General features: G+C 46.6%; 2 protein-coding genes, 1 long non-coding RNA gene and 3 other non-coding genes across 6 annotated transcripts in view; all 6 read left to right on the top strand.

Moving 5' to 3' along the window:
• Positions 1 to 7018, top strand: part of LOC139832997 (uncharacterized) — a 34904-nt gene extending 27886 nt beyond the window's left edge. The window contains exons 5-10 of the long non-coding RNA XR_011747954.1: positions 651 to 802; positions 1560 to 1780; positions 2810 to 2945; positions 3873 to 4058; positions 4860 to 4993; positions 6334 to 7018. This is a non-coding gene — a long non-coding RNA (uncharacterized lncRNA). The remainder of the gene's footprint in view (positions 1 to 650; positions 803 to 1559; positions 1781 to 2809; positions 2946 to 3872; positions 4059 to 4859; positions 4994 to 6333) is intronic.
• LOC127326668 (uncharacterized) overlaps positions 1 to 18982 on the top strand; it is a 62826-nt gene that overhangs the window by 34865 nt on the left and 8979 nt on the right. The gene's annotated exons all lie outside the window — the stretch shown is intronic.
• On the top strand, positions 3180 to 3299 carry LOC127326686 (small nucleolar RNA snoR86). The gene has a single exon (XR_007868063.1). It is a non-coding gene; the product is annotated as a small nucleolar RNA snoR86 (small nucleolar RNA).
• Positions 3473 to 3564, top strand: LOC127326688 (small nucleolar RNA Z266). Its single transcript, XR_007868065.1, has one exon. It is a non-coding gene; the product is annotated as a small nucleolar RNA Z266 (small nucleolar RNA).
• Positions 3714 to 3805, top strand: LOC127326687 (small nucleolar RNA Z266). Its single transcript, XR_007868064.1, has one exon. It is a non-coding gene; the product is annotated as a small nucleolar RNA Z266 (small nucleolar RNA).
• LOC139833969 (ras-related protein RHN1-like) lies at positions 10976 to 12328 on the top strand. Its single transcript, XM_071824348.1, has 6 exons — positions 10976 to 11134; positions 11227 to 11490; positions 11674 to 11722; positions 11856 to 11929; positions 12038 to 12131; positions 12234 to 12328. Exons 1-6 carry the CDS (start codon positions 11093 to 11095, stop codon positions 12326 to 12328), a joined length of 618 nt encoding a protein of 205 aa, XP_071680449.1. The 5' UTR covers positions 10976 to 11092.

Here is an 18982-nt window from a genome sequence, read left to right as displayed (position 1 = left end):
CTGACCCAGATCTTCTTTCTCCTATTACTTGCTGATGAGCTCTGAATCTGTGTGTGGTGCTTGTTGATTGGTGTGTAATCTTTTGTTTATGATGTGCGGTTTGAGGCGATATGCAGAAATGAATGTATGTTCTTGTTTAAGCTTTCCCTTCTGTAATGTAGATGTTGCCTCCTTCCCCAGTGGATCTGAAGACCTCGAAGTATTTGATGTGGTCGTAGTTTAAACTATTTTGTGTTTCTCTTCTGACCATGTTTAGTATAATTTCTGTAGCACCAGACCTTGTTTTCATGTCAGCTTTGCCATCTTTTCATCTATCCAGAACTTGTTAGATAGCTACATCATGTAGCTCTTTTATATATGACCCAATCCAATGATGTACTGTATATAGTTCCAGGAATAAAAAATATCTGTATATTCATGTAAGCTCGGTTTCCCTCTTGCTTGTTTGGTGGCTGCATACTCAGCTTTGTTGCATTCTTTGTGTGGTTAGCACTTGTTAATGCAACTATCTTTAAATGTATGTCTTTTCTCACTTAATTAATAAAACAGAACTACATTTGTCAATGCAAGTGGACTTTTAGAAAGCTTTTTTTCCCAGTTGTGTCTTGCTTAATTATGCATAGGCAGTGCTTAACCCTATGTATTTTCAGGTTCAAAGCAATATCGGTGTGCAGGCTACAGATTCCAGTGGGGTGGATGCTATGCTCGGCTTTCCAACCGGCTTCCACTACCTCCTTTCCTCTTGCCGCCGTGCGGCCGCGGTGGTGGTGATGACATTCAGCCTCGGCGACACCCCACTCCGGTGAGCTCTTCAGGTTACCTCCTTCCGCCTCTTCTTTGTGGTACCATGGCCTGGAGGCATGGATATTCTGTGCCCCGCCTTTGTGCGGGGTACCTCCTATCTATCTAGCTTAACTCAATTTTCGTTTCTGGTTTTGCTTAAATTTCTACCAGATGCATTGTCTAGTTGTTATTACTTATTAGTCTGCTTGCTTAATCGTGATTGTTTGATTAGGAGTAGGGGACATTTTTAAGGACTGCTTGCTTATTTTCCTTGGTTTAGGCTTAAGCATAAGATGATAAGAACAGAATATTCTTATGCTAATAACCTCTTTTGCGTCACAGAGGATCAAAACGTTGAGTCTAAAATGTTTTGGTAGTTGATGCTAGGATTCATGATTTTCTCAGGAAATATGGATGCATTCATGTTAATTCGAGGGAATAAACCTGATTTTGCATTTATACTGTTATGTAAACTTGGTAATTGGTAATACATAATGGATGTTTTGTTAAGTAATGCATGTTAGCTTGCTGGGATATTTTTCCTTTGCATCTACCAAATTTGTTCAGTATTGTCATGTTGGATACTAATTGCAACTCGACGGGTGTACAGTTATATACATTAAATATTAGTAGAAAAAAGGTTGCTTTTCTCATCTATCGGGTTGATTTCGTCTGCACAGACTCGCTGCCATGGATCGTTATGTGGTTCGCTAGCTAGTTAGTTGTGCCTAAATAGACTTGCATCAGCTACTTGATCATTTTGCACATATTTTCAGGTCAATGATGAGCTTACCACTGGTGGCGGTTGTCTCGGACAGAGCCTCTCCGCGCAACCCGGAGTTGTTGCTGATGGTGAAGGCTCTTGGCGGTGGTGGTGCTGCTTCTGATGGGCACACCTGATCCTCCCACGCTTGGCTTGCCCCCATCAACACGTCACCACCACCCCCTTGACTCCGGTTCTTCTCCACCGAGAGAAAGACCGCCATAGTACCAGAAGGTCGCCACCAAACTTGTTCTTCTCATTATTTTCTTTGTCGTTGGGCTACTTGAGTATTTAGTGTACAGGGGGGCAACAAGTTTGTCAGAGTTAAACATCATACATAGGTTTTCTTCATATCGAACTGGAAATGTGATTTTCTTGGTTGTTCAGGTACTTGCGTGTATCGTGACTATTTTTTCTCTTGGCAGGAGCTAACTATAACTGCATGCAATTCGGTATACACTTGTAAAAATGAAGATTGGAAGCCATGCATTTACACTGAACACAAACACCACTTTCAGAATTACCGTCAGTTACCCATATGTATGCACTCCTCAAGTCCTCAGTTCACTTTCAAATATCGTGCACAAGAATATATTCCAAAAATGTATGCGCAAGAACTGCCGATCCATTTCTGGTGTCAAAATTCTTGTTAGGCCTTTCCTAACATTTATATTTCTCTGAGTTAATAGCACATCCTCACCAATAGTCAAGATTTTTTCCTGCTAAGTTTTCTATAATCGGTTGTGTTAAATTGTTATAGAGTTGATTAATCATTAATGACTAGCTGATGGGGAAGCAATTTGTTTGGTTTAAAGTGATTATCAGACCTATTTTTCTATATCTCTATTTTATAAGATTAGCTTAACTTAATAATTGAAGCCGCGGACATGTTGTGCATTCAAATAATCAAATCAAGTTCTGTTATCTCATGTAACCATGGAGATAAGATGTCAAATGGAATGATAACGAGTTACTTAAGTGGTCCATGCTCGCAAAATTGCATGTCGTTTGCTAACATTTGTGACATACCGATCTTGGTTGATATAATCAGCCATTTTAGACATCAACAACCCACGTACTTGTTGGAATGCATAAACTTTTACATCTAGATGTGGAGACCTTTTATATCTTATATAGTTGGAGTACGGATCTAGTGAGGATAAATGACTTCATATTTCCACATCATTATTTACTGAGTGCCCTTAGAGTATAAGGCACACGGTTTTGTTTGAATTGTTGTTAACTTTGGAGCTACCTTTGCAGGCTTCCACTAGTTTCACTACTTCCGCTCTCCCTACCGTGCGAAGGAGGCAAGTTTACCGCTACGCAACCGTGGCAATGGTGGCCTCATCTTTGACTGCGTGGTTTTGGTGAGTCTCTGGTTCTTCCATTCTGTCATGTACGTGCTCATTACAGAAAATGCCTATGGCTTGTTGGCTTGTTTGAAATACTGTTGGCTTTTTTTGATCAAATAATATTAGGTTTGTGATTGCTGTTTTGCATAAGACGTAGATGCAACAATATTTTTGCATCTGTGTCACTTCAATCGTGGAGTGCAACTTTTGCTTTGTTGATTAAATGAACCATAAACTAGTATCCTTTCATCTATGTGGAAACGGATAGCCAATTTGCAGAGCTAAGTGCTCTGGTATAGTGGTGATTATTTGCATTGAAGGTTGGCGATAACAATACACAGTTCTCCGTGCCACACAGATTTACTCTGCTGTGATGGCCTTGAACAATCTGCTACATCACAAATCTCTAGAAGTGGTGGTTGCCTGTTTTTGCTGTTGTTATGTTCACTGACAACATTACCAAGATACACATTTCCATATATACATTTACCTACTGTCGCTAGCCGATCTTGGCCTGTTTCCTCCTATTTGCATGTAGTTATTTTTGTGAGTGTAGTTTTGGAACATCGTTGCTTGGCTGGAATGATGAACCAATTAGATGTACGAAGTCACCTTGTGAGCTGAAACCTTCTGAGGCATATATTCTGTCTGACCAAGCCAATCTTCCTTCATTTGCAGAGGATATGTTCAGTGACCATATCTCTAAGCACACACTTCACATACATTTCTCTACTGTCAGTAGCTGATCCGTTCTTTGTTTCTTCAAGTTGCATGTAGTTAGTTATGGTGTTGTATATTTTTGAATCATAATGGATTGGCTGGAATGATTAACCAATTAGATGTATGAGGTCACCTTATGAGCTAAAACATTTTGAGGCATTTATTCTATCTGACCCGGCCAATCTTCTAATTAGTACTATTTAACCCCAAATTGCATTACCTATTTCGTTCTAATTTTCTCTTCAATTCAGGTGCTATGCACGTCTGCCATCCGAGGGTTGTCAACTGTCGCGAGAAGAAGTGTGGCCACAATAATTAGGTGAGCAGTCTGGTACTTCTACATGGACTACTTGCAACGGCCAGCGTCAGGTACACTTCCGTGCTCTTCTACAACAATGCATTTTTGCTTGTCCTCCGCTGCTCCAGCCCTGGCATCGGTGTGTGCTCGAGAACCTCCTATCTTCTCTGTTCTACTCCTCTTCTAGGAGACATTGAAATGTGGTCTGTATTTAGCTGAAACATAGATATTTTGAGTGCATCTGCTTCGATCCTAGTTGTGCGGGATGTCAAATGCATTTTATGAATGCTGGCATAGGATGCTTATTCAGTTTGGGGATTACAATGAACTGATGCTGTTGGTAGTAGCTACAATAAAAAATTAGAAATGTATGTTTTTGTTTATTCCTGAAACCATTTAATCAATTTGGTACCCAATGTCCTGTAGACAACCTATCTATATGTTTGCTAATGTTCAGGTTAAACAAGATATTGTTTCTTCATCTATGTTTCGCCACATACTTATGTCCAAGGTTTTAAGTAAGGTTGTTCTAACCATTTCATCAAGTTTCGAGATGATGCTTTCAGACATAGTTGCTAGAGAAGCAATACCACAAGGAGTATAGAATTTATCTCTTATAAGTAGAAAGGGTGCTACTGTAGAAAATAGGGACATGTGGTTGATCTTATTAAACAAGTAGTAGACTAGCTGATGACACAATACAGAAAATGTCTATGGGTAGTTGGTTTGTCTGAAACACTATTGACTGGTTGATTTTGATAGATCAAATACTGTTAGTTTTGTGATTTCTGTTTTGCATCAGACTAAGATGCAATAATATTGCCTCTACTATATCACTTGAGTCATGGAATGCAACATCTTGCCCTGTTGATTAAATGAATGAAATTGCTGGAGCTTTCATAGATTGGTATACTTTAATCTATTTGATTTTACATGTCAGGTGCAAAGTTGATGTTTATATGCCCGGTCCTTGGGTATATCAAGAAGTGGATTCCGGTCCTTGGTGTGTCGAGAATTCCTGCGGCAGCGGCAATGGCAATGGTGTCCACCCCTCTGATGTTGTCCTTCTCGAAGGTAAAATCCCTCCTCTTCCTCTTCTTAGCTCCGACTTTAGGGTTTTTCAAGTTCCTGATTTAGAATGGAACAACCATATGCACAGTGATGCATTCAAGAAATCGAGTGTATTTATGCTGAGGTATTGAAATATGTAGTGCATCTGGTTTTAAGTTTTGGATTGTGAGGTTGATCTGCTTGAGATTGGATGATTGCATAAGGGTTGCAGAAGTATGCATTAATATATGCAGCAGCGAGAATTACAAGTTACAGCACAAGTAAAAATTGCTTGCTGTGTTATTCTCTTTGAAGGATGCTCCTGATTTTCATTAGCCTGTACATCTTGCAAGAAAGAGCTTTTTGATGAAGAAGCATGATGCGTGAACTTTTACTTACATTTTTGCCTTTGCATACACATAGTGCGCCGATAGTATACCTGGCTGTTGAAGTTTGTCGTATACCATTGTTAGCCAATAATGTTCTGCATGGTTATCTGTTTATGGCGCTTCTGGACAGGTTGTGTTCTGATAATCTATAGCCTGGACAACCAAATGATTATGTGTAATTTTTTTGTTTGCATTGTTTCATGTGACTTCAAATAGTTCACTAACTTGATATGCGCTTCCGTGTTGCTACTACTTTCATGGGGTTTGTCAGTGACTATAGACGTACTTTATTAGTACCTGGCCAAGTTTCGTTCTCTCTTTGTTGGACAAAAGCCAGATTTGCCTTTTCATGTTGGTTGGTGAAGACCCTGGTTGTCGGGTTTTGACTCGATGAAATTTACCAAGATTTGGTTTCTAAAAGGGAAATTTACCCAGATTTAGTTTCCCGATAGAGAACAAACCATGATGTTTACATGCAAAGTAATTCCACATAGGTGCCACATTTTTGAGAATACTTGTTTGCATGTAGATGCACTGTGCTGCCATGCCGTGTGGGTCAGTACATAATCATAGTAGTTTCTTAATTTTATGTTGTCTTGGAAGTGAACTTCTTTTCATTTGGTTACTGATAGATAGTATCTGGACATCTGCTATCCGTGTATGAAAACACCAGTTAGCTAGCAATGGACCTCCTTTATGTATCGCGCTACTCCTGGAGATTAGTTTCCTTGATGGTTCAGATTGTTGTGTTAATTTTGTACTACATGATTGAGGAGTGATGACGTGACTAGTTTGGTATGCTGGAAATTAGCCACATTGTATTTGTTACGCTGCCATTTGTTTTAGATTATTCATGTACTGGCTGTACATGTTGGAGAAAACAGTTTCAGCTTTTTCGCTTAAGCTACTTGATCACATTACTGTAGCCCTTTGCCCTACTACCTGTACCTATAACTTCCTCTTTGTTATTTGCAGGGTTGGTCTAGTGCTTGGGAGGTTGACGTGTTGAGGATGACGGGCACGGCTCTGGTCCACCGCCACATGGTCTTTCTCTGCAAAGAAAAGGATTCTGTGCGTGCAGATTGTGTTGTACAGGGAAATCACCACAAGATGGTTTAAAACAGCCATCCAGGCATTACCTTCTGAATTAGGATTCCTTTTTCTTATGTATTCCTTGTGCATTCATTCCTTTGACGTTTGCATGTAGCTGCTGTGGCTGATAGAGAACGGATGCCAAGCGGCTCGGCATATGGTATTTGGTCAGTGGCACCACTCTAATCCAGGAACCTGCCAGCAGACGGCATTTGGGTAGTAGGAGGATCAGGCGGTGGCGCATGAGCAAGGACGAGCCTGGAGATGAGCTGGCCAGTCTGCAACTTATAGAGAGTTGGCTGGTCTATAACTTATCGAGAACTTGCTTGTGTTGTTGTGAGAGAGGAACTTGGTGCGGACATGCAAGCTGCATGGTAGTCAAGTAGAAAACCTGAGCATGGACATGCATACATAGGGCTGTATTGTCTAGGTGATTTATTCATTCATTTTTTTTTTGAAAACATGAAAGTAGCAAATGAAAACAACACCAGGTTACATGAATTGCTGCTTCCTATCTGTTGGTTGGTTTTTTGAAGTGGAGATATATATTTGCCTTTGTCTTGAAAAATGAGCATGCATGTTGGATCGGTGCAGCATATGGCCTGCTGTTGATTTGAACAATTCAAGTGTTCTGCTGTGCGATGTTGGTGCAGAATATTTTGACGCCCAAATGTAAACTGTGACAATCAATAAATATTTTCTTGCCTGATGCTTGAATAGAGGTGGCATTTTGCTCCCATGAATCATCAAGAGCTATGTTTTGTGAATAAAGATCAAAAGAACTTATCATGAGAACTCAATAGACCTGTATAATAAAATCATGGTACATTTATATGTTATTAGTGAAAACCATTACTCCCTTTGGTCCATAATACTTATTGCGGAAATGAGTGAATAGGCACACTAGAATGTGTACTACATATATGCGATTCAGTGGTAAGTAGTATAGATCGGAGGAAGTATTAAAAATAATGGATAGTTGTGGTACATGTACAACCTTGTAAATATGTGTTGTGTGTCGTGAGCGTGGCGTAGGCGTAAGCTAGAAGACATTGTAGCTTTCTCTCGGAGGGAGTATAAACAAACACATCCATCAGGTCCATGACTCGGAAGGAAAATGAATACTTGGTTAGAGAATGAATACAGATGACCCATCGGGAATGAGACAAGTTAATTAACACCAACGCCTCGTTTTACGGTCTGGGCTCATTTTGCCAAGCCATGTCAGCGATCCATGTGCATGTTGCATGCGTGATAATCCAAACATTAGCACCCCATCTCTTCACATCTAGCTCTATAAGTAGAAAGCTATGGCCACGCAGCCGCGCGTCGGCTATCGCGTGACTTGTGACTTTGGACTTTGGCGAGGCGAGGCGAGGCGAGGAGCGGTAGCTCCGTCCCTGTCGTCTATGGTCGAAGAGAAGGTCGGCCGGTCAGCGTGCTGAGCTCTTCAGCCCAATTCAATCGAAGCGCTAGCTCTTGTTTTTCTTCTCCATCTGTTTTGCCGTCGTTTGGTTTTGGTTGAGGGGCGGGCCGGCCGGAGACGACCTTGTGTCTATGCATGGACGGCGGCGACGCGATTTAGGGTGCATCATCGCGAGTCAGCTGGATGGATATGCCCCGTGCCGCGTCTCTCTGGCCACGCCTCCGGCTCCCGCTGACCTTGTTACTTTCTTCCTCAAGAAATTTCACTGCACCAGATTCATGTTTCGGCAGGCCATCAATATCTAGCTCGATAGCTTCCATCAGCTCTTTTTCAGAAGGGCGGGCGTCTTTCTTCTTCAATTTCTGAACTTGCTTTTGAGACTCCCCCCTTTTAGTTTCAATAGGAGACACTGATTTCTCCAAGTTTTCCCTGCAATGAGATTTATCAGAATTCTTCCCTCCAGTATTATCATTCAATCGACCAAGGCTGTTATCAACAGCCCGAGCAGCCTGAACATCTTTTGGTTTCGGTTCTGCTTCCACTTTCTGCTTGTGGTCCACAGGTGTAGCTTCAGATTTTCTTTCGAGTGGATGTTCAGTTTTATTTGACGCCGGTGCTGCTCCGGCCGCCGCTTCCACCCAGAGGCGGAGAAGAGGATCCAATACGCGCTTCTCTCCAATACTCCGCGCCGCTGCTAGGTGTAGCCATGGTGCCGATGCCGAATCGTTGGTGGGCTGCTAGGTGTATTCGACGAGTATTTTTATTTTATTTTCTAGATGAACCGTTTTTTATTTAATCAAGCAAAAGTGGGGCTTTTTTTCTGCAATGCAGCAAATTAAGGATTTTGCCTTTAAGCGGACATCGTGTCATCATGTGAAGCAGGAGTCCGGAAGGTTTGCTAGGGCTGTCCTTCCTATATTTCAAAATAAGTGTCGGTGGTCTGAATATATCTAAACAGGTTTTATGTACATGTCCGCTCTTTTTGGTAAAAAACGCAACACTTTTTTGACTATCAATTCTATATATATTTACTTAATAAATAATACATGGTAGAAATATACAAGATGTCTCCGGTGATTATAAAATAAAGTCTAGAAGAAACCAACAATTTTTTAATGTTTTCAACCTTTTTCTTTTTTCATGACATAATCTGGTACTTTCCTGAAGGTAGCTAAAGATAGATATCAAACCATAGAACCGTAAGTACACAAGAAGATTTTCCTATAATTTTATTTTGAGTCACAATAAAAAGGCTACATGCACACACTCATGTGTTATATTAGTCAATCAATATCGGTAAGAGTACCAACACGAGCATGCCATGGAAAACCAATCGAGCGAGAGAACAAATCACCATTGTCGAGGATGTAGCCGCGGGGAAAAATATTGCGAGGTAAATTCTGTTCGCGACAACCATGAGGAAAAAAAATTAAAATCGATGTAACGAAGCAAGATCTCAAGGCTCATACCTGGACAATTGTAATCTTCCAGCACACCATGAACGTTGGAATGGAGATCTCGCTTATTTTGGATGTCATCTCTATTGAGGCGTAGCCAAAAAGAAAATGGCTACCAAAACCATAACCTAATCTATTGAAAACACTACTTTTATTAAAAACATCACCCTCATCGTCGTGCACCCGCAACACTCGCATGCAGTCTATCTCGACTCGGGTAGGGACCGCAAGAAAGACTACTCCCACATCAGGGCCCTTCTCAATGATGCTCTCACCGGCTTCGCCAACAAGGCAGGCCCCCTCAAAGTAGAGAGGAAATCCCGAGGAGGCTTGGTCTTAACCCACACAACCAACTTCCCTGCCTCGAGGCGATCGACGCCCGACAATGGGATGGACGCGTGGTACGCCATCCTTCAGATGCAGGAGTACATAAAGTACGGAGATGACATGTTGCTGCCGAGAGAATCTCGAAACAGGTTTGCAAACATGGCGGATGTCCCTGATAGAGAGATTAGAAAGAACTGGGGTCGCATCCAAACAATAGCTATAGGCACATAGGCCTTTTCTTTTTAATTTACTTTCTTTTCAATTTTGATTATAATGGATGGTGAGAAGAGGGGTGAGGTTTAGGGTTTAGTGGGGTTTAACAATGGTTCACCATCATTTAGAAATGTAAAAAGGGTATTAGTCAAGATTTGCATATTAGGGCCGCATGCCCACATATGTCTTTTTATTTTCTTTTAGTTTCTTCATATTTGATCTTATTTGGTTTTGAGAAAGTTAGGGTTTAGGGTTTTAGGTTATTTCAAAATACTTTAACAATCAATTAATGGCAATAATACAACATATAAGCATGATCACTATGCCTCAAACTTAACTTAATAAAAGTTTTTGTTGGTTTCCAAAATTTGGAAAAATGGAAATTTAATTTCTTCTTTGTTTGAAAATTTGGGATGTTACAGAGGCGCGGCGGTGGTAGCAGTCCAACTCCCACTTCAGCAGCGGGTGGCACCGCGACGCCGTAGTTGCGGCGATGGTAGCTACCGTGGATGCGCGCGGCGTCGAACTTTACCTTCTCCGCCCCGTTGTTCTCCTTCTCGCTAAGCGGGAGGAGGGGTGGAACTTTCGCCGCGCTCGGTGGAGCTCCCGCCGCGGCCAATCTGGCAGCCCCCATGCCCGTTGGAGCGCTGCCCCGCCACCATCGTCGTCGACAGGAGCTCGGGATGGTTGATCTTCGCGCGGGCTCGCTCGATTGCTCGCCGGTGGGGGTTCAATTTTACGTCGGCGAGAGGCGGAGAGGCAGAGGAGCGGATGGGGAGGCCTCCATCTGCCTAGCCGACCACCATATATGGGGGCATTTCGCGATTTTAAGCTGCGGTTTGGATCTGTTTTCCAGGCCAGACTACCGATGCAGGGTCTGGTCTGGTCCAAAAAATGGTAGAAGCCCCCATATTAACCCGAAGTGGAATTTGTAGGATGATGTGAAGATCTGCTAGAGATGCTCTTAAGGAACCACTAGTTCGAGGACTCGGCCAAGGCAAAGACCTAACGGTCAAGAACCTGAACCTACCAGGTTTTGTCCGGCGGATGCCGGAGAAGCTAAAAGCTTGCAACTACCGGTCTTCTTCGCCGTACACACGACGAAGGGCATGTGAGAAAACGTTACTGTCATTTCTCTCCGAACGTGCCAAGCAACTTTGATCATCAGTCTGAATTGCCGGCGACGAAGCCGACCACCAGCGAGATACAACGATCATCCATGATGGCTCCAACTCCGAGCAGCGTCATCCAGGCCAAACTGGTGGGTACGTCGCACACTCGTACAGTTTCGCTAGCTGATCACGTCGCTTGCTTTTCATGGTGAAACTAATTGCGTGCGTGTCGTGCTTTCAGGTGCTTCTGGGAGACCTGGGCGCCGGGAAGACCAGCATCGTGGTCCGGTTCGCCAAGGGGCTCTACTACGAGTGCCAGGAGTCGACCATCGGGGCGGCCTTCTTCTCGCAGCTGCTGCCGGTGAGCGGCCGTGGCGGCGAGGGAGACGCCACCGTCAGGTTCGACATCTGGGACACTGCCGGCCAGGAGCGGTACCATAGCCTCGCCCCCATGTACTACCGCGGCGCTGCGGCCGCCGTTGTCGTCTACGACATATCCAGCATGGTGAGAGGGACATCTTCTCCTCGTTCAGTTATGGATGTTCTCTGAATCATCAAAAAAGAAAGAAACATTATCTGAATATGTTATGAAGCACATCTAGTTTCACCGGATGATTTGATTGTTTTCAATAATGGAAATTGAAACTGATCGTTCACTTGTTCGATATGTTTTTTGCGTTTGTGTCAGGATTCGTACATCCGTGCAAAGAAGTGGGTAGACGAGCTTCAGAGGCAAGGTACGTTGCTGTACACCCTGCTTCAGTTTGGTTCCAACAACACACTTCTGCTTTCTTTCTGTCTCTGAAACTGTCATCACCTAGCGTAACCGAACTGGATCTCAGTGCTTAGATCTTGCGCATGTCCAAACAGGGGATCCACACTTGGTTATGGCGCTAGTGGGCAACAAGGTTGATTTAGAAGAGAAGAGGAAGGTCAGGACACAGGTACATGCATGCATGAGAATTTCCAAACATTTCTGCAGGAGAGGGAAACGAAAATTCAGAGGCTCAATGCTACATCTCATCTCTGTTTTTTTTCTTCTCTGATCGCAGGAAGCGTTGGAGTACGCCGAACGAAACGGCCTCTTCTTCCTGGAGACGTCAGCGAAGACGGCGCAGAACGTCGGCGAGCTCTTCTACGAGCTAGGTGGCTGATAGACTTCTGAATTCTGATTCGGTGCTGAAATAATCTGTGTAAACAACGTCGACTGACTGCATGTGATGTCTGTGTGTGTGTCTTGATCGGCAGCCGAGAGACTGGTGAAAGTGCGGCCGAACCGTCCCGCCGGGATGGTCCTGCACGAACGGCGCGGCGGGGAACGGTGGTTCTGTTGCTCCGGGTGATCCATCGGCGCTGATGGGCGATGCGTCGGCTGTTGGCTGGAGAAGGAACTTGTGTTGCATCAAGCTGTATATGACATTTGGTTTGTGGTGGCGTACGTGTACGTATGACATGATATGATCTGACCAGTGAGTGCTACACCTTATCTGAAATTTCAATTGTTGATGCACAGCTGAGCTATATATTATCAGTATTAATAACAAGAAACCATGATATACAACTGCTGAACTGCATATCCAAACGTGACTAGTTTCAACATGCAAATTTTCCCCATCGATCTATTGAAAACAGTGATTTTGATACAATTGATCACGTCTTGAAAACAAACACGACGCAGTTCATCCACTGATGTACAGTGCGACCATCGCCATCAGATAGACAAACACAAAGATACCCAGGAGTGCTGCTTCAAGTGGAACCCGTCGACGGCGCTCCGCGGGGAAAGCGAGCCCCGGCGGCGCCGGCCCTCCGAGGGACCGCCCCTCGGCCTCGGTGGCGAACCTCCTGCGTCGCCGCTGCGCCTTGTGGCTGGCGCGTCTCTCCCTAACCGCTTGCGCGTGCACCTTGCGGTCGACGAACTCCTCCTCGCTGTCGTCCCTTCTTGGCGCGTAGGCGTAGTTGAGCTCGACGCCGAGCGGGAGGCCGCACACCTCCCCGTCATCCCTGCTGTCGTATTCGTAATGGGAGTCGTCGGAACCCCTCGCATCCTCGTCGTCCTCCGTGCCATTGCCGTCCTCCTCCTCCTCCTCCTCCTGCTCCTCTTCGTGGTTCTCATCGTCGATCATGTCATCCTCTTCTTCGTCCTCCTCTATCTCCCCCTTCGCGTCCGCAGACGGCACAGCGTAACCTTGGAACTGAACGACGACCGCGTCGGCTTCGGCGTCTGCGTCGGTTCCAGGCCGCATCAGGTAGAAGCAGAACTGCTCGTCGAGCACCACCGGGGTCTGCAGCGTCACGCGGGGCCTCTCCGACGACAGCGCCGCGAGCAAGATGTTCCGCGTGCCGATCTCGACGAAGGCGGCCACGACGCCCTGGTCGGCGGCGCTCTCCGGGTGGACGAGGAAGACGTCGGTGACGCAGAGGGGCTCGTTCGCCTCGTTGGCGCCCGGGGTTAGCGTGATCTCCTGGCCGGACTTGAGCTGCAAGGACCAGCCGTGCTCTTGGCGGAACAGCTTCTCATCATCCATGTCCATGGCCATGGCCATCGATCCTCGATCGACCGGCAGGCGCGCGGGGTGTTGATCGATCGCCTCTCCTGTAGTCTGTAGCCCTTTTTCGTGATCGTGAACGAGACCTAGCTTGCACAAGATCTTGCGTGCTTATATATTGACCGGCCCGGCCGGGAACTCTTGCCGATTCCGAGAGGTGATGGATGTTTTACATCGCCCCACCAAACGGATTCTAATCCTCCACGGACACGGGTTGGATTGCGATTTGGACTCGGAGCAGACACCGACCAAGCTCGTGCCGGTCGAGCCGTAACCATGGTGAGTCGATGGCATTTGGCAAGGTTTGGTATATACGACCACGTGACAACAAATTATTCATTTTGTAAATAATACTTCCTCCATGGAAAAGGCTTTGATTTCGAAAAAAAAGAGGCTTTGATTCCTTCGGAGGCTTCGACCTTGGCCCTCCGATCTTCTTCGCTCTGGAGGAAATTGTAAGTAACACCATATATTGGGACATGTTTTGCACGGAACTACAACCATGACTGTTTTTACTAATTAAGATCATTCTCGTTTGATACATAACTAGTCCCATAAGATACGTGGACTCCGGTGTGGACCCCGAACAGGACTTGCTGCATAACTCTTCCTACTGTTTGACCCCGCCGCCACCATCTTGGTCTCTGACCATCGTCGTCGCCTCCCTCCTCTGGAACAGTGAATAGATCCCCACCCTAGGTCCATGAGCAAAATGGTCGAGAGGGAGGTAGGTTCTCCGGCGCATGCGACAACGGTGGTGGCGACGCCTGTTGCGATGCATGTATGGCCGCCTCGAGGCCAATCCACCGGGTGCGCTCTTCGGCCTTTGAGATGGCCGTGGTGTGCACGATGACATTTTCCTTCATCAGCTCGGGATCCTCTTCCATGGGCTCGTAGTCCGCGTCGTCGTCCTCCAGCTGGTCCTCGACTAGGCATGCATGTAGGTGTCTCCCCCGCGGTATTGCGAACGGTCGGATCGTCTGTGGCGCGGCATGGGGAAGGTATACCCCGACCAATCCTCTTTCGTTGGCACATACTCCTCCTCCTTCACGAGCGGTGGTGGTAGTGGTTGGTACGCCTCGTAGGCCTCGTAGTTGACATCGTCGTCGTTGAGGCCCTCGAGGTGCGCCTCGGTCATCTACCGTCGAGAGTCGTGCATGGCCTCGAACTACCGGCTCCACATCAGGGAGTCGACGGTGTACACCGGATACCGCCGCAGATTGGGCGGGACGTGGGCTCGGCGTCGGAGGATCTCCGGGCGGCACGCGGAATCGTGCAAGGGGATGGTTGAGACTCGCACCCGCACCTAGTTATTAAGATCACGCACATGTGCATGGGGAGATAGAGTTGGTGGGATGTTACCGACGTGTGGCTAGGCCCCACCTCTGGGAATTTTATCTTCTTCTCCATCGTGGCTAAATGTTACTGACGCGGGGAGATAGAGTTTTACTTGACGCCGGTGCTGCTCCGGCCGGCGCTTCCGCCCAGAGACGGAGAAGAGGATCCAATACGCGCTTCCCTCCAATACTCCGCGTGCTGCCGCTAGGTGCAGCCATGGTGCCGATGCCGAATCGTTGGTGGGCTGCCACCACCGCGACCATGCCTCTCGCTGCCGCCGCCTCCCAGCTGCTCGCCGCCGCCTTCCAAGCCGCACGTCTCCGTGCAACACCGGTGCTCCACAAGTACCTCCTACCGTCGCAATCTCTTGCTCGTACGACCTCCGACGAAGACGCCGCCACTTGGAGCTCCGTTGTTGCCTTTCCAGCCGCGCGCCACCGAGTGGCACCGGTGCTCCACATGCACCTCCAACCCTCGTCCTCACCTGCTCGCACGGCCACCGACGTGGACGCCAACACCTGGAGCTCCGACCCCGTCACTCCGGCAACCGTCGACCTCCTCATAAGGTATGGAGCTTGCCCCGCGGTACTACGCTAGCAGTCTAGCGGTTTTCAGGCAGCAGCCAGTCCTCTATCGCCAGGGCTGCAAAGGGTGGCCAGCGGTGGTATAAACGCTGCTCGCTAGAGCTATAAATGAAGGAAGTCGGTGCTGCAAAAGGCTGCTCACCGGAGCTGCAAAGGCTAGTTGTAAATGGGCATCGATGATGCTACAAAACCTCTGCAGCGCTACTACAAATAAGCATTGGCGGTGCTGCAAAGGCTGCTCGCTGGAGCTGCAAATCATCAACAACGGTGCTGCAAACACTCGGCAGCGGTGCTGCAAATGTTCCACGAGTTTGCTACTTTATATAAATTTTATGAAGTGGGCGCACCTCCGCGTGGCACGTTGCATCGCCGGGTCTGAGTAGGAGACCAAAGGCCGGGCCACCGTCTTCCCCGGAAGCCGCCACACTTACTCTGACTCCTCATGCATGCTGATCCTCCCTGGGGGACATGGCCTACTGTTACTCGTCTCGGGCTTCTTCGACGTCCTACCACCAACCTCTATCTTTTTTTTCATGACCCCTTCCCTTCAACCTTAGACACTTGGAGACCAAGCCGGCTACGATATGGAGCTCTTGCCCGGAGTGTTGGGCAGGATCCTGATCATTCCCCACACACTAGGAGGTAGCACCTGCCGGTATCAATTTCTGGCGGCATGGTGTTGCAAAGGCTGGTCCGTCCTGTCGTGTGTGGTTGGCGGCGAAGCTGCAAAAAGGGGGTTGATGTGGGGAGAGCGGTGGGCGGCGGCAAGAGTTGCAAAGAAAGAGTGGCGATGCTATGAATGGTGCTCGGTTGAGCTGCAAAAGAAGGGCTATGTTGCTGCAAATAGTTAGCGCTGGTGCTTCAAATTTCCAACGGCGTGCTTCAAACATTAAACGAACGGTGCTGCCAACAGTTAGTGGTGATGCTACAAAAGGTCAGCAACGGTGCCACAAACGGTCACTAATGGTGCTACCAAAAGTTCGTATCGGTGCTCTCTGCAGGAGTTGAAATGCTGGCAGCAGTCCACCGGGAGGGGTAGTTCTCGATACAATAGTATAATTTTTTTGCTATAGATGTTACGTCGTTCTACTACTTTAGTATAATTCTTGTGCTACAATCTCTCCGGCGAGGTCTCCGGTGAGGTCTCCAACAAGTCTCCAGCGAGGTCTGTGTTCGACGAGTCTTTTTTATTTTATTTTATGTATGAACCGTTTTTGCTTCAAACAAGCAAAAGTTGGGCTTTTTCTGCGATGCAGCAAATTAAGGATTTTGCCTAAAAATGTACACGTGTCATCATGTGAAGCAGGAGGCTGGAAGGTCTGGTTTCTCTTGCTAGGGCTGTCCTTCCTATATTTCAAAATAAGTGTCGGTGGTCTGAATATATCTAAACAGGTTTTATGTACATGTCCGCTCATTTTGGTAAAAAAACGCAACACTTTTTTGACTATCAATACTATATATATTTACTTAACAAATAATACATGGTAGAAATATACAAGATGTCTCCAGTGATTACAAATAAAGTCTAGAAGAAACCAACAATTTTTTAATGTTTTCAACCTTTTTCTTTTTTCATGACAGAATCTGTTACTTTCCTGAAGGTAGCTAAAAATAGATATCAAATCATAGAACCGTAAATACAAAAGAAGATTCTCCTATAATTTTATTTTGAGTCACAATAAAAAGGCTACATGCACACACTCATGTGTTATATTAGTCAATCAATATCGGTAAGAGTACCAACACGAGCATGCCATGGAAAACCAATCGAACGAGAGCACAAATCACCATTATCGAGGATGTAGCCGCGGGAAAAAAATATTGCGAGGTAAATTCCGTTCGCGACAACCATGAGAATAAAATTTAAAATCGATGTGACGAAGCACAATCTCAAGGCTCATACCTGGACAATTGTAATCTTCCGGCACACCATGAACGTCGGAATGGAGATCTCGCTTATTTTGGAGGATGTCATCTCTATTGAGGTGGAGCCAAAAAGAAAACGGCTACCAAAACCATAACCTAATCTATTGAAAACACTACTTTTATTAAAAACATCACGAATAGATCGGGTTCCCCACCACTCCCAATGTGGCGAGAGATGTCGCATGAGGGGGCGGGGAACCGATCTATGAAAAACATGGAGGTGGAGGCGGCGCTAGGTTTCCTAACACTTCATTTGAAACAGGTGGAGTATCTTTCTTACCTAGGAGTCTTGGTAGCGAGGAAAAATAGCAATAAATTTGTATCATATTGCTTCAGGAACTAACAACACATTAGTGCATACTATTTTGGAAAAAACCTAGGGGCTCTAGATGCTTGAGACAAAATTTTGAAGTGCTTCCTAATGCTACCTAAGCCTGGAAAAACAGATGTAGTAAGTAATATCTTCAATTCGTACCTAATTTTATTCACCAAATCTTTTATTGAACAAATGGATAGGGCAACTTACAAATTTCCCTTTTATTGAACACAACCGATCTGTTACAGTACTATCTCCAAATCAAGTAAAATCAACAATTTAACCATAGACGAGCATCATCATCATGAACTAACAATACATGAGTGACATCACCAATACGAGGAACGTCAGTAGACAGAGAAACGCAAAAATTCCCGAGCGCCGGCCCACCTCGCCGTCGCTTCTCTTGTCCTCCTCGTAGCAGCTAGCGATGTCTTTGTTGCCTGAACTCACCGCATCGCCATCGTCCTCCGTGTTAGTGTCCTGGCTCCCCTTCTCGTGTTCCTCCTCGTCATCATCGCTATACTCCGAACTCCCGGCCTCTTCGTCCTCCTCCGTGTCCAGAGGCTCCAGAGGAGACACAATACCCCCGAAGTAGACGGCGACCCCATCGTTGGTGTCGTCGCTCTCGGTGTCAGCATCATCAGCGCCGGAGTCGGAGTCGGAGTAGCCTCCGTGCGGCGTCACGTAGAAACAGAACTCCTCGTCGAGCAACACCGGGGTATGCAGCACCACCTCGGGCTTCGCGGCCGACGGCGTCGCCGGTAGAAGGTCCCGCGTGCCGATCTCGATGCGGGCGTCCACGGCGCGCAGCGGCCGTCGTCGGCCTGGCCGACGAGGAGACCTCGTCGACCAGACGGGCTCATCGGCTCTGGGGGTCGACTGTGCCCGCGATGGCCGCTCTTGGCCACCAGGCCCCGACGATGCGCGGCTCGGCCGCTGCTCGTCCATGGCCATGCGACCTGGTCCAAATCGCGAGCACGAAGATGTTCTTGTTGAGCTCTTCGTGAACGAGGCCGGACGGAGCGCTTGCTTTTGCGCCGTGGAACGCGGTGCTTGCCCTGCTTATATTGATCGGGGACTTGCCGACTCCGACTCCTGCTCTGAGAGGAATCGGAGAGTTTTAGAGTGTCGCTGACACATCGTGACAACCGAAATGAGTGGTGAAAGTGCGGCCGAACCGTGCCGCTGGGATGGTGTTGCACGATCGGCACGGAGCTGTCATCAGATAGACAAACACGAAGAAAAACCATCAGATAGAGCTGCTTCAAGTGGAACCCGTCG

The sequence above is a fragment of the Lolium perenne genome, chromosome 7 (assembly GCF_019359855.2).
Source record: "Lolium perenne isolate Kyuss_39 chromosome 7, Kyuss_2.0, whole genome shotgun sequence".
Classification (NCBI taxonomy): Eukaryota; Viridiplantae; Streptophyta; class Magnoliopsida; order Poales; family Poaceae; genus Lolium; species Lolium perenne.
The sequence above is the reverse complement of the archived record's forward strand: the minus strand, read 5'-3'. Positions and strand labels throughout refer to the sequence as shown.

What these genes read in the sequence shown, in the direction of transcription:
- LOC139833969 (XM_071824348.1), top strand. Translation starts at nt 11,093, where the DNA reads ATGATGGCTCCAACTCCGAGCAGCGTCATCCAGGCCAAACTG. An exon ending in GCGTCATCCAGGCCAAACTG is followed by an intron (nt 11,135 to 11,226) that starts GTGGGTACGTCG and finishes TCGTGCTTTCAG; the next exon opens with GTGCTTCTGGGAGACCTGGG. An exon ending in AGACGAGCTTCAGAGGCAAG is followed by an intron (nt 11,723 to 11,855) that starts GTACGTTGCTGT and finishes ATGTCCAAACAG; the next exon opens with GGGATCCACACTTGGTTATG.